At 38.5% G+C, this 12,219-nt stretch overlaps 1 protein-coding gene across 5 annotated transcripts in view; it reads right to left on the bottom strand.

Moving 5' to 3' along the window:
- The window catches only part of ANO4 (anoctamin 4), a 173,046-nt gene that overhangs the window by 66,578 nt on the left and 94,249 nt on the right, over nucleotides 1-12,219 (bottom strand). For all 5 annotated transcript variants that reach the window (XM_029079553.2, XM_029079555.2, XM_029079554.2 and 2 more), the window contains 2 exons: nucleotides 6,689-6,789; nucleotides 4,478-4,522 (listed from right to left, as the gene is read on the bottom strand). In XM_029079553.2, the coding sequence (XP_028935386.1) occupies nucleotides 4,478-4,522; nucleotides 6,689-6,789 (146 nt within the window). The remainder of the gene's footprint in view (nucleotides 1-4,477; nucleotides 4,523-6,688; nucleotides 6,790-12,219) is intronic.

The following is a 12,219-nucleotide window of genomic DNA, read 5'->3' as shown; positions in this document are numbered from 1 at the left end:
ATCCCCATCCTACAGATGAGGGAACTGAGGTAGATAAGTGATTTGCCTAAGATCGTACAGCAGTCGAGTAGTGGAGGCGTAATTAGATCCCAGGTCCTTGTGATTCCCAGGGCTGCATTCTGTCCATTAGACCACACTGCCTCCCATTTCTCCTGCTGGTTTGTATAGACAGGGAGGGGATCCCTCCCCAGCCAACCTGTGTTTAGCGGGGAGAATCTCTCTACTCCCAGCAGAAGTCAGGTCTGGGGTCAAAGGGAGAGAAGGAAGGAAGGGTATTAATTATAGAGGGAAAGGTTGCATTTCCACCTAGAGGCAGGTGCACCCAATAGCAGTGGAGAGTAGAGACTTCTAATTGTCCCAAACCCATTTTTGCCACTCTGTCAGGTTAGCTCTGGATAAATGAAGCGGCAATTTTTTTTCCTTTCCTTTGGCATAATTTATTTCAGGGCTCATAATATTCCTTGATTAGAAATTAAGCATCTTTATAAGCTGCTTAAACTTTATCCGACCCCTAGGGAATTCTTCAGTTTACTGCTTCAGTGCATTATATGGTGGCATATTAAACTCACTGTTTTACTACAGCTTTCAATGCTCACTATTCCAACTTTATCCTCATAGCTTTCTATGATTAGTGCGATTCTTAAAATTTTTTATAATATAATTTCTAAATTGCCACAGATGAATAAATACCCCATAAGGCTACATATTTTGTAGGGAAGTTTCTGCTTTAAAAAATATTACTGCAGAGTTTTGATGTGTGATGGAAGAGCATGAGCTTCTCTTAAAAAGAGTCAGTTTATGCTTATAACTGAGGAAAATATTATAGATCTTTTGGACTATCAGCTTTCATAAAGATTCAAATTATTTGTGCCAACATAAAAGTTGAGACATTCATTTTAGCACATACAGCACTAGACTATGAACAATGCATTACCCACGTTTCACTCTACCCAGAATACTCATGAAACTTGGAATGCCCTCTCTGCTCAACTGCTTTAGTTTTCATTCCTGGCACCTAAAACAATTGGGGTGAGCATCTGCCAGAGTGCAGAAAAAAAATTATCTTAAATAAACATATCTTCACTCTAATACTAAATTGTGGCAACTTGATCGGCAAATTTTTTTAACATTGGTTGGCTTTAATGCCTTTAAGACCTATATGAATTAGATTTTTGTTTTCAGCTTGCCATAGGTCAAATATCCAAATTAGGCACAGTGGAGCATTAAGTAAAGGAAGAACAAGACTTAGCCCCTGCCTTAAAAGGAGCATACAATTTACTGAGTTTATCAGATCAAACACAAAAAGAATTACACTAAACCATAAATTTAGTAAATGAAGTTACTACTTAGACTCTAAGTCCCATGTGGGACAGACACATTGTCCAACCTGATTCTACCAACTCTGTTACACTGTACTCTCCAAGCTCTTAGTACTAGGTTCTGCACACAGCAAGCGGTCAAGGAATACAATTAACTAGTATCTCTCCCAGCTCTTAGGCCAGCACTTGACACAGAGTAAGCACTTAAACAGCAAACAAAATAAAAATGAAGAAACACTAAATATTCTATTTCAGTTAGATTCATTCAATCTTCTTTATTGTCCCTTACTGTGTGCAGAGCAAACAAAATAAAAATGAAGAAACACTAAATATTCTATTTCAGTTAGATTCATTCAATCTTCTTTATTGTCCCTTACTGTTTGCAGAGGACTTCACTAAGCGCTTGGGCAACTACAATACAACAACAAACAGACACATTCCCTGCCCACAACGAGATGGAAACATCCCTAAGTGTTGAAAGGAGTGGCAGAGTGACTGGAGTTACTAAAGGAAGGAAGAATGATTTAGTGGAAGTGGGAAGTTTAGCAGTGCTTTGTTGGAGAGAGAAGCCCAACTGGACAGAGGTCAGAAGGCATTTTAGACGTGAGCAATTTACGCAGAGGTTCGCAAACAGGGGAGTCAATCGCATGCAGGGATCACAAACAATACAAAGATTTGCCGAACTGAACAGCAATATTCAAGCTATGATTAGCAGGAGATTAGCATAGCTTGGTTACAGAGTAGGTTTAGAAAACAATTTTAATGACAAATTAAACAACTGGAGCCACCCAATTTTTCTGAGAAGAAAGTCATCAGCAAACAACCTTTAAAGGAAATGATCTGAAATGGAAGCAACCCAAAGAACTAAACCTTTGGCATACTTTACTCTTTGGTACTGGAAAGTCTAAGGAAAATTCAAAATCGTTTGACTAATTTAGTTAACGTTGATTTTCCTCTCTCTTTTCAACTTCTCCAAAAGTTTTCAAGTTAGGTAAATCTAATCCCGTTTTTTTTGCCAAATGTAATGGTTGTCATAGAGCTTGCTTTCACTACGTGTTTTGGCTAGAACGTTGTTTGCGAATTAGGGACCAGTCATCTGGACTGTAAGCTCATTGTGGGCAGGGAATGTGTCTGTTTATTGTTATAGTGTATGTTCCCAAGCACTTATTACAAGGCCTTAACACAATAACTGCTAAATAAATATGACTGACTGACTGACTGACATGAGCCCGTTTGGATACTGAGGACCACAGTACTGGAAAAAACAATTTCTCCAACCATATGCACGAGTGTCAGAATGGGTGAGTCCTGAAGCTCGAGTGTTTCATAACATGGAATTTTGCAAGAACACAACTCCCACTTATAGGAAAATGGGTGGCTATTGAAAATACATGGACACAACATATTTCCTTAGAAAAATTTAGAGATGTGTGAAAACTTTCCCTGCCACCTACTACTTTACCAAAGATGCTAAAAATATTATTAAAATGAATTGGAAAATGTCTCCCACTCTTACACACAGCTCTGACTACAGAAAAGGACGTGATCAAGCATATCAGACAAACTAGCAGTAAACCCTAAGCCAATTATTCTGTTTGCAGTGGTGCCAACTCTATGCTCTTCGAAACACTTTTATTGTATTACAACTGAAGCACAGAAACAAAACACCTCCCTCTGCACCAAATAGCTAGACTACAGCTGCTAGCACAGACTGCAGTGTTTTTCAGTTAAGATGAGGATGAGGGTAGAATAGGATTCTTTTTCCTTCTGATTCCTGGAGGGTGCACAGTGCTCTCTTTTTTTTTCTTTATGGTACTAGTTAAGCGCTTACTGTGAGCCAGGCACTTTACTGAACACTAGGGTAGATAAAGCTTAACAGGTGGGACACGGTCCTTGTCCCACATGGGTCTCAAAGTCTTATTCCCCATTTTACAGATCCTCAGGCACAGAGAAGTTAAGTGACTTGCTCAAGGTCACACAGCAGACAAGTAGCAGGATTAGAGTCAATCAATCCTTTTAATTAGCACTTACCAGGTGCAGGGCACTGTACTAAGCACTTGGGAGAGCACAACAATGCAACAGACATTTCCTGTCCACGGTAAGTTCACAGTCTAGAAATACCCAGGTCCTTCTGACTCCCAGGCTTGGGCTCTATCCACTAGGTAATGCTGCTCTCTTGTGCCATATAAGACAATGAACCCAACTTGTGGACCAAGAAATGAAAGGTTTAAAAATACTCTATGGTTCAGATATCTGATCACTGGCTTTTCAAAACTAAATTAGCCAAACTACTTGAGTCCACCTATGAAGGAACAAGTCTTTGAAGAGTAGAAATCATGTACCACCTACACCTAGTATTTTAAGGGCTATATTTTCAAGAAGAGAAGCAGTGTGGCCTAGTGGAAAAAGAGTCCAGACCTGGGAGTCGGGAGAGAGGGGCTCTAATTCTGGCTCCATCAGTTGCCTCAAATGTACCTTGGGCAAGTCACTTGTTTCTCTATGCAGTGTTCTTATCTGTAATATCTACCCCAGCATTTAGTTCAGGACTTGGCACATAGTGAGTACTAAACAAACCCACGATTATCATTATTATAAAGAAATTTTTTATTGGTCCCGATTGAAGTAAGAATGTATTTTTATGACAATTCCAAGAGAGCACCACCTTCCTCTGGGAAGGTATTCTTTTTATGAACAAATGTGACAGTGAACACATTTTAGGTTTTTTCAGTAGTACTAGTTTTCAAATTAATCTGTGCTATTTTAGTGCAGCTTTTCAGTGACTTGGGTTAAGAGAAACACGTCTATTTGAAAAATCTAGAACTCTGATCAAAGAGGATGATAAAGACTATGGAATTTAATGTCTCAACTTATTTGGCGGGATATGTGATAAAACGGAAATGACTTGACGGCACTTGATAATAAAATGTCATAAAACCTCCAAAGGACATATCTGCACATGAGATCAAGTCTTACCACATGTGTAGGATTTATTTATTGTGGAAAAGGCTCTGAAAGGGCATTTTTAGCTTCAACCTGAAATAGCTACTTTCCCAAGAGGTAAATTGGTAACTTCTCATCTTGTATCTTTTTGTTATTGTCATATTGTACAGATTAATGAATACAAAAAAAATGACCTTGATTGAGAGTATATTACTAACCTGCTCATGAACTTGTACCGGCGGGGCAGGTAATAGATTTTTCTCCTGGAAGAACAGCAAAAATGAAGCCAGTCGAGAAGAAAACCCATCGTCAGTTACAGTTTGAACTAGCAAGGAAGGAAAGGAGATTGAAGATAGAAGCCTGTAAGAGGTGGAGGAAAAAACTAAAAAGAGATTAACAGTGAGAATTCTAACAGGAACTCCGGGTATCAGTTGTTGAATCATTATCAATCATTCAGTACATGGTATTTGAGTGCTTAGTGTAGTCAGAGTACTAAGCACTTTACTAAATGCTTGGGAAAGTGCAAAACAGAGTTGGTAGAAATATTAATGTCTAAGTCTCCTCTCAATCTGCTCATGTGTTGTTGAAGGACAAAAGGAAAAAACAGGTATGGAAATACTTATATTTCCTTGAATTTTTTTCACTGAGATCAACTTTTTACAGGAGAAGAATCAATATAAATTAAGATGGATTTTGCCGTTGGAGCATTAATTGAACAGGAAGAAAACTGAGAAATTCAGATGTCACAAATGTGTTGGTCACACGCAGCGCTCTACTTTTCACCACGGGCATATGTTTAAAAGAGTCAGAAATGTAACGGTAGTTCAAGTGAGACCGATAATATTGTATGACAAACTCTGGGTCCTTCTGAATTTGTCACTCACTGAAGGTGAAGTTTCTATAATCCATATCAGAAAATTTGCTATCTCATTCCTAAAAAGGGATTGTATCACTTAGATTATTTCGTATAGGTGTGCAGTTGTGAAAATGTAACAATATTTAGGAAAATGCTGTGGATGCTGAAGTTACTGGTAATTTCCTGTCATTTAAGTTATGCCACTGTTTGTTGGCCTTTTATTGGCCTAAGGGGTATTAGATCAAAGGATATCACAAGGGGTCTTAAAACTATGCAGTGAAGATCATTTGAAATCCTATGCAAAGGTTGATCTCTCTTTTGAAAAAAATCAATCCTGCAGATCCAACAAGTAGATAATATGAGGAGGGAATTTGTAGAATCAAATCAAAGAATTTGTAAGCTCCGTGAGGGGAGAAATGTCTAATTATTCTATTATACTATCCAAAGTGTTGCCTACAGTGGTCTACGCAAGGTAGGCACTCAAAACTAATGATTGATTGAAAATCAATGGTATTTACTGTACACAAACTGTGTGCAGAGCACTGTACTAAGTGCTTGGGAGAGTATAAAATATAAAGTTGGGAGTCAAACTCCCTGCCCAGAACAAGCTTACAAACTAATGGAAGGCGAGGGACAGACATTAATATAAATAAATTACAGACGGGGTCATTTTTTTTAGATACAAGATAATTGGGTTGGACACAGTCCATGCCCAACATAGGGTGCTCAGACCTAATGCCCATTTTACAGATAAGGTAGCTGAGGCACAGGAAGTGGAAATGACTTGTCCAAGGTCACACAGCAGACATGAGATGGAGCCAGAATTAGAACTCAGGTCCTGACTCCCAGGCCCAAGCTCTTTCCATTAGGCTACACTGATTCTCCTTAATAGAAGCAGCATCCTTAATAGAACCTGCTTTGTATGAACAGAATCAGCTGTAGACCTGCCCACCTTTATACCCTGCAAATTTCTTGGTTTTTATCATTTTTAACTAGGTATTTAAAAGGCAAAACAATGAAATTCACAATATAAAATTTATCGTATTGCTCTAAAGAAATCTAAACTAAATTACCTTTTTAGAAATACGTAAGCCCTTCCCAGAACATTGATTCTGGAACATCTAATCTAGCATAGTGCTTATTTAGAGTCAATTGTTTGTCTATTGATTTCTGGATAGTATTTCCTGGGCAATTATATATGTAAACCAGGGATTTCAAGATGCTGAAAGTTTAAAGCATGATCCTTCCGAGGGTACACTTTGGCGATGCCCCATTTAGCTATTTTTCTTTGGGTTTCAAAGAAATTGTCATTTAATAAACAAGATTGCTAAGGGACATTTAAAAGAGGAGCAAGGAGGAAATAAAATTCCATTTGAAAATATTTTTCCTTTACAGAATTCTTAACTATCAGTAACTATTAAAGTAATTAATTCATTATTTGGCCCTCACAATGTATTTGATCTTAGCCTTTTATACCGTAATCCCGGTTTCATTTTTTCTAGTTTTATTGAAGCAGAAAAGAAGGTATGCTTACAGAGAAAGGGCAACAGCAAAAAAGAGTGTTTCCACTTACCTGAAAGGCATTCTTACATTCATGACTTCAGCATATCTTCCCAGAACCTCCCATGGGGCATGTAACTTCACAAAGATAATGTCATTATTTGTTAAAGAGGACTGCAAAACAAAAACCAAAATGTATTGAATATAATAGGCCATAATTTGGATTGAATAAACACACACATTGGTCAGGTCTGAAAAGAGAAAATGTATTTTTAAGCTGCAAAACCACCATGACTAAAATACATAGGAAACACCTATTATCAGACATCAAACGAACATTAGTTGAGACCCTCAATCAATCATATTTATCGACTGCTTACTGTGTGCAGAGCACTGTACTAACTGCTTGGGAATTAGCACAGTTGGTAGACTGATTCCCTATCCAAAACGAGCTTATAGTCTAGCATCCAGAGCTGGCATGGAATGTGAAGTAAGCAATCAAGGATGCAGTGAACTGGCGCAATGCGGTGAGGAGGCGAGCACAAGATCAGGGTGAAAAGCCAGAAGTTTGGGCCCGGAGGGAGTTAAACATTGAGATTGGGAAGGGAAATAGAATGCTTCTGCTGCAATGGGGGCTGGTGAGGGAAACACCTCCTTGACTCTGGAGAAAAATTCTAGGTTCAGTGGGTTGATCGAGCAGCACTATATGATGATGACTCTATTGAACGGGAAATGGTAGCAAATTTTTCACTACTGTGGTTAGTCAGAGGTAAGAAGTTGGCTCTATCTGTTTTGAAGTGCTTTGGATAGCTCTCTAGATTGTAAGCTTATTGTGGGCAGGGAATGTGCCTGTCAACTCTGTTATACTGTACTCTTCCAAGCACTTAGTACAGTGCTCTGCACACAGTAAGTGCTCAATTAATACAATTAATTGATGTGTCATTATCTCCATCAGACCCTGTTTATTCCAGAATCGATGACTGATATTTAAAGGGATATATCCCTTATCACTAGCCTGATTACAAGTCAGACTTCTTCTTCTGCTCTCAAATGATCTCTTTCTTCATCATTTCTAAAAAAATGAAGAGTTTCTTTCAAACTGAGGGTGCTAATAGGAAGGCCTTTAGGGAGAGCTATTTGTTTACAACTCTATTTTTTTTAAATTTCACTGAAGAATATCACCACTCTAGTTGTTCTTAATAAAGAACAGCGGAGGAAATATAATTAGCAAATTAGCATATCAGAAATAAATCAGCTAAGGACCAACACCTATCCCGAAAGACTGGCAGGCTTACAGAACAATTAGGAGCTAAATTTGAGAACAAATCTCTGGAATCAAATATTACCTGTGAATATTTCAACTGTACAGATTTTAGTTGATCCATAAAATTGATCAAAAGTCTGAAAAATTGCAAATATCCCTTTTTGGTTTAATAGCAAATGAGACAACAAACAGGCAAGACTGGCAGGCTTACAGAACAATTAGGAGCTAAATTTGAGAACAAATCTCTGGAATCAAATATTACCTGTGAATATTTCAACTGTACAGATTTTAGTTGATCCATAAAATTGATCAAAAGTCTGAAAAATTGCAAATATCCCTTTTTGGTTTAATAGCAAATGAGACAACAAACATTTTGCCATTAAGAGAAATGGGTTTAGGGTTTTATTTTATTTATTTTTTTTTACACAGTGGGTTTGCTCATAAGGCAGACCTAATTAGGCTTAAGTCTCCAGGAACTTAACTTCTAAGTCTTTCAGGCCAGTAGGATATCACCTGTTCTAACACTCACAAGAACAATGTTTTAAAGTAAATAAGAAGTATTCCTGTTGTCATAAGTATATTTTCTAAGCCAATTAATGTTACCTCTGAAAACAAGGCATTCCCACACTGTCTGCAACTCTATTTTGGGCTATCCCTCTCCTTCTTCCTAACTGTCAAGAAGGCTAAGAATTGAGAATGTGAAGAATAATGACCACTGATGTCGAGGACCAGCATCCAATTGCCTATTCAAAAAGACAGGGGTGAGATCCTGGGTAAAGACCATTTGTACCCCCTTACCTTGACACACAAAAATACACTGACTTAAAATATTCTTTCTGCTAAAAGGCTCTTTCTGAGTGAATTCTATTTTCCCAACACATGGCTATTCCTTTCAAAAAATGTTTTATATGTTCATCATCAATGGTAATTATTGAGAGCTTACTATATGCAGAACACTGTACTAAGTGCTTCAGAGAGTACAATACAGAGTTGGTAGACATGTTCCCTGCCCACAGTGAGCTTACAGTCTAGGGGGACTTCAAAATAAGTGGTTGATAAGTGGTCAATTTACCTGTAGCAAAGAAAATAGGGTGTCAGGCCAAAAATTCTTCTAGCAGAGTATCTTTATAAAATGAACTGCAGAATTACCTCATATAAGAAAACTAATAAGGATGAATTGTTCTTGAAGATAAAAATGGTGCTCCAGTAATGTCAAGCAAAACCACAAGTTTATCTCTTAAGAACCATTAATGACAACAGATGAAAATAATAATGATGATGACATTTTTTAAGTGCTTACTATATACCAAGCACTGTTCTAAGAACTGGGGTAGATAAAAGATAATCAGATTGGACACAGTCCCTGTCCCACATGGGGCTCACAATCTAGGTACTACCTCCCTATTTTACAGATGAAGAAACTGAGGCATGGAGAAGTTAAGTGACTTGCCCAAGGACACTCACCATACATGTAACCAGACCTGCATTCTTTCCACTAGGTTACTCTGCCTCAGATGCTTTGAAAACATCACAGATGGGCTGCTTGGTTCTATCAAAATCTAGCAATCTATTATAGATTCATGTCAGGGCACCTCCATTCTCCATTTTTCCTTTGAAGTTTAAGCATATGGTACCATGAATATTTGATTCCACAGCTTATTGAAAAAATGTAAATTATTCAATGAAATTCAACTTTATACATTGTTTTTCCCTTGCTGCAAAATAATTTCCTATTTGTGCATGTTTTCCCAGCAATCAACATTTCCTTTCACTTGAACCTGTCTAATTATATAGCACAATGAAAATATCCTCTATTAACCACAGTTGTTCATTAATATATTATAATTGTATTTCATCTGGTAGATCTACGACAAACATAAAATTGAGTTTACTGAGGTAGTTACTGGACTTCCTTGGCAAAGATGACATAAGGAAAATTGCTTTTATCAGTCTTTACTTCCTTAGTAATTAAACTAGTTTCCTCTCTTCCAACATTAACCCAGAACAGTGAAATATGTTGAAAGGAGAAACCTGCAGAAAAGAAGTAAGGCAGACCAAGTGATTCCTCTAACAGAAGTTTAGTCAGTGAGTGGTAATCTTGTTAATTCTCTTTCCTATGCAGCCCAAACTCTGTCCATCCTTGAGGGATACGTATGTGTCCACCCTGGATGTACTGAGGAGAACTGACATTGCCAGATTATATATGTTCCAGAGTAGCTGAACCTATCAAGTGGAACATGCTGTCTTAAGTACTTGCAAAGATACACCAAAGTAGAAGATACATTCCCAGTCCATTATAAATTTACAACCTAATAGGGAAGACAGGCATACAGTCTTTTGACAAATAGTAGGAGCAGTGGTGAGAACAAGAATCAGACAGGAAGTAGAACAAGGAGAACAATTTGGAATAAGTAACTGAATATACATTGGACAAGTTATTGTGTACATTATATTTTTGTATTAAACACCCTCTTTTCCAGTGACAATTTTTGTAGGTGCCATTACAGGCAATCAATCAATGGTAGTTACAGAGCACTTATACTGTGTAGATCACAGTACTACGCACTGGGAGAATACAACAGAGTAAAGTGACATGATCCCTGCCTTCAAACGCCATGAAGATTAAACCCGCTCCACCAAAGAGGCAAGCAAATCCACTGAGACTGCCACATCCCCACCCTGACACCCAGGCCTTCAGCATCCTCATTCACTCAATTCATTCAACTGCATTTACTGAGTGCTTATTCTGTGCAGAGCACTGTAGTAAGCACTTTTGAGAGTACAACAATATAACAATAATCAGACACTTTCCCTGCCCATAACAAACTTACAGTCTGGAGGGGGAGGCAGGCTTTTATATAAATAAATTACAGATATGAACATAAGTGCTGTGGGGCTGGGGTGGGGATGAATAAAGGGAGCAAATCAGGGTGATCCAGATGGGAGTGTGAGAAGAGGAAAGGAAGACTCAGTCATGGAAGGCCTCCTGGAAGGAGATATGCTTTCAGGTAGGCTTTGAAGGGAGTGGGAGGGGAGAGTAACTGTCTGAGGTGACCACCACATTGCATTCCCCAGGATCCTGTACCAGATCTCCTCCACATTACTGAGGAACCTCCATCCTTAAAATATTCAATTGGCTCTATCAGCTGGTCTGGATTTTGATAGTTTCTAAGCATATTTGGCTACCCTAAAAGATGAAAAAGATCACACGTTCACCCAAGCCATCAATCGATGGCATTCATTGAGCACAACTACTTGCAGGAGACTACTGAGCACTTGGGGAGAGTTCAGCACGGCAACAAGAATTGATAGACATGTTCCCTGCCCACAAGGAGCTTAGAAAAGTTGGATGGTGTAGCTGATTGATGATTTAATCAGTTATATCACTTGAAAAAGTGTCCAGGCTGACCTTCTACCCCTCACAAATAACAATAATAATAATAATGGTGGTATTTGTTAAGCACTTACTATGTGCTAGTCACTGTACTACGCGATAGGTTAGATAGAAAGTCATCAGGTTGGATACAGTCCCAGTCCCACATGGGGCTCATGATCTTAATCTCCATTTTAGAGATGAGGGAACTGAGGCACAGAGAAGCAAAGTGACTTGCCCAAGGTCACACAGCAGACAAGGGGTGGAACTGGAATTCAAACCAGGGCCTTCTGATTCCCAGGCCATGCTCCATACAGTTATCCCACTTTTTGGAATTGAAAGTGGGAAAGGGACAGGGCTCCCAAGATGATGGAGTTATGGTCCCAAACAATGCAGGACTCCTGGTCACATTATTCAGAGTTAAATGCTAAATACTAGCATTAAATGTAGTCGCCCAGGCAGCTACACTTAGACAAAAGTGATAGTAAGCTGAATACAGAGGTCAATTTGTCTTTTGCAGGTTAACAGAATATGACACCTGCTTGAAGCATTCCAAACTTCACAAAACAGATTATCAATGTTAATCTTCTCTTGGTCTCCAGAACCTAGATGCCAGACAGACCCACTTGTCTGCTGTGAGACCTTGGGCAAGTCACTTCACTTCTCTGTAACTCAGTTACCTCATCTGTAAATGGGGATTAAGACTGTGAGCCCCATGTGGGACCTGGACTGTGACCAACCTGATTATTTTATATCTATCCCAGTGCTTAATACAGTGCTTAACAAATACCATTAAAAAAAAGTTTTCCTTGATGCATTTCCCAGCACCCTGAATCACATTATCTCTTCAGCCAAACTCTAGCACTTACAATAATTGTGGTTTATTTATTAAGCATTTACTATGCACCAAGCCCTGTACTAACTGCAGGTTTACATCTTCTTAGCACACATGTATATGTATCTGCTT

Source organism: Ornithorhynchus anatinus, chromosome 14 (assembly GCF_004115215.2).
Source record: "Ornithorhynchus anatinus isolate Pmale09 chromosome 14, mOrnAna1.pri.v4, whole genome shotgun sequence".
In the NCBI taxonomy this organism is placed as follows: domain Eukaryota; kingdom Metazoa; phylum Chordata; class Mammalia; order Monotremata; family Ornithorhynchidae; genus Ornithorhynchus; species Ornithorhynchus anatinus.
Note: the sequence above shows the minus strand (reverse complement) of the source record. Positions and strands in the feature narration are given on the sequence as shown.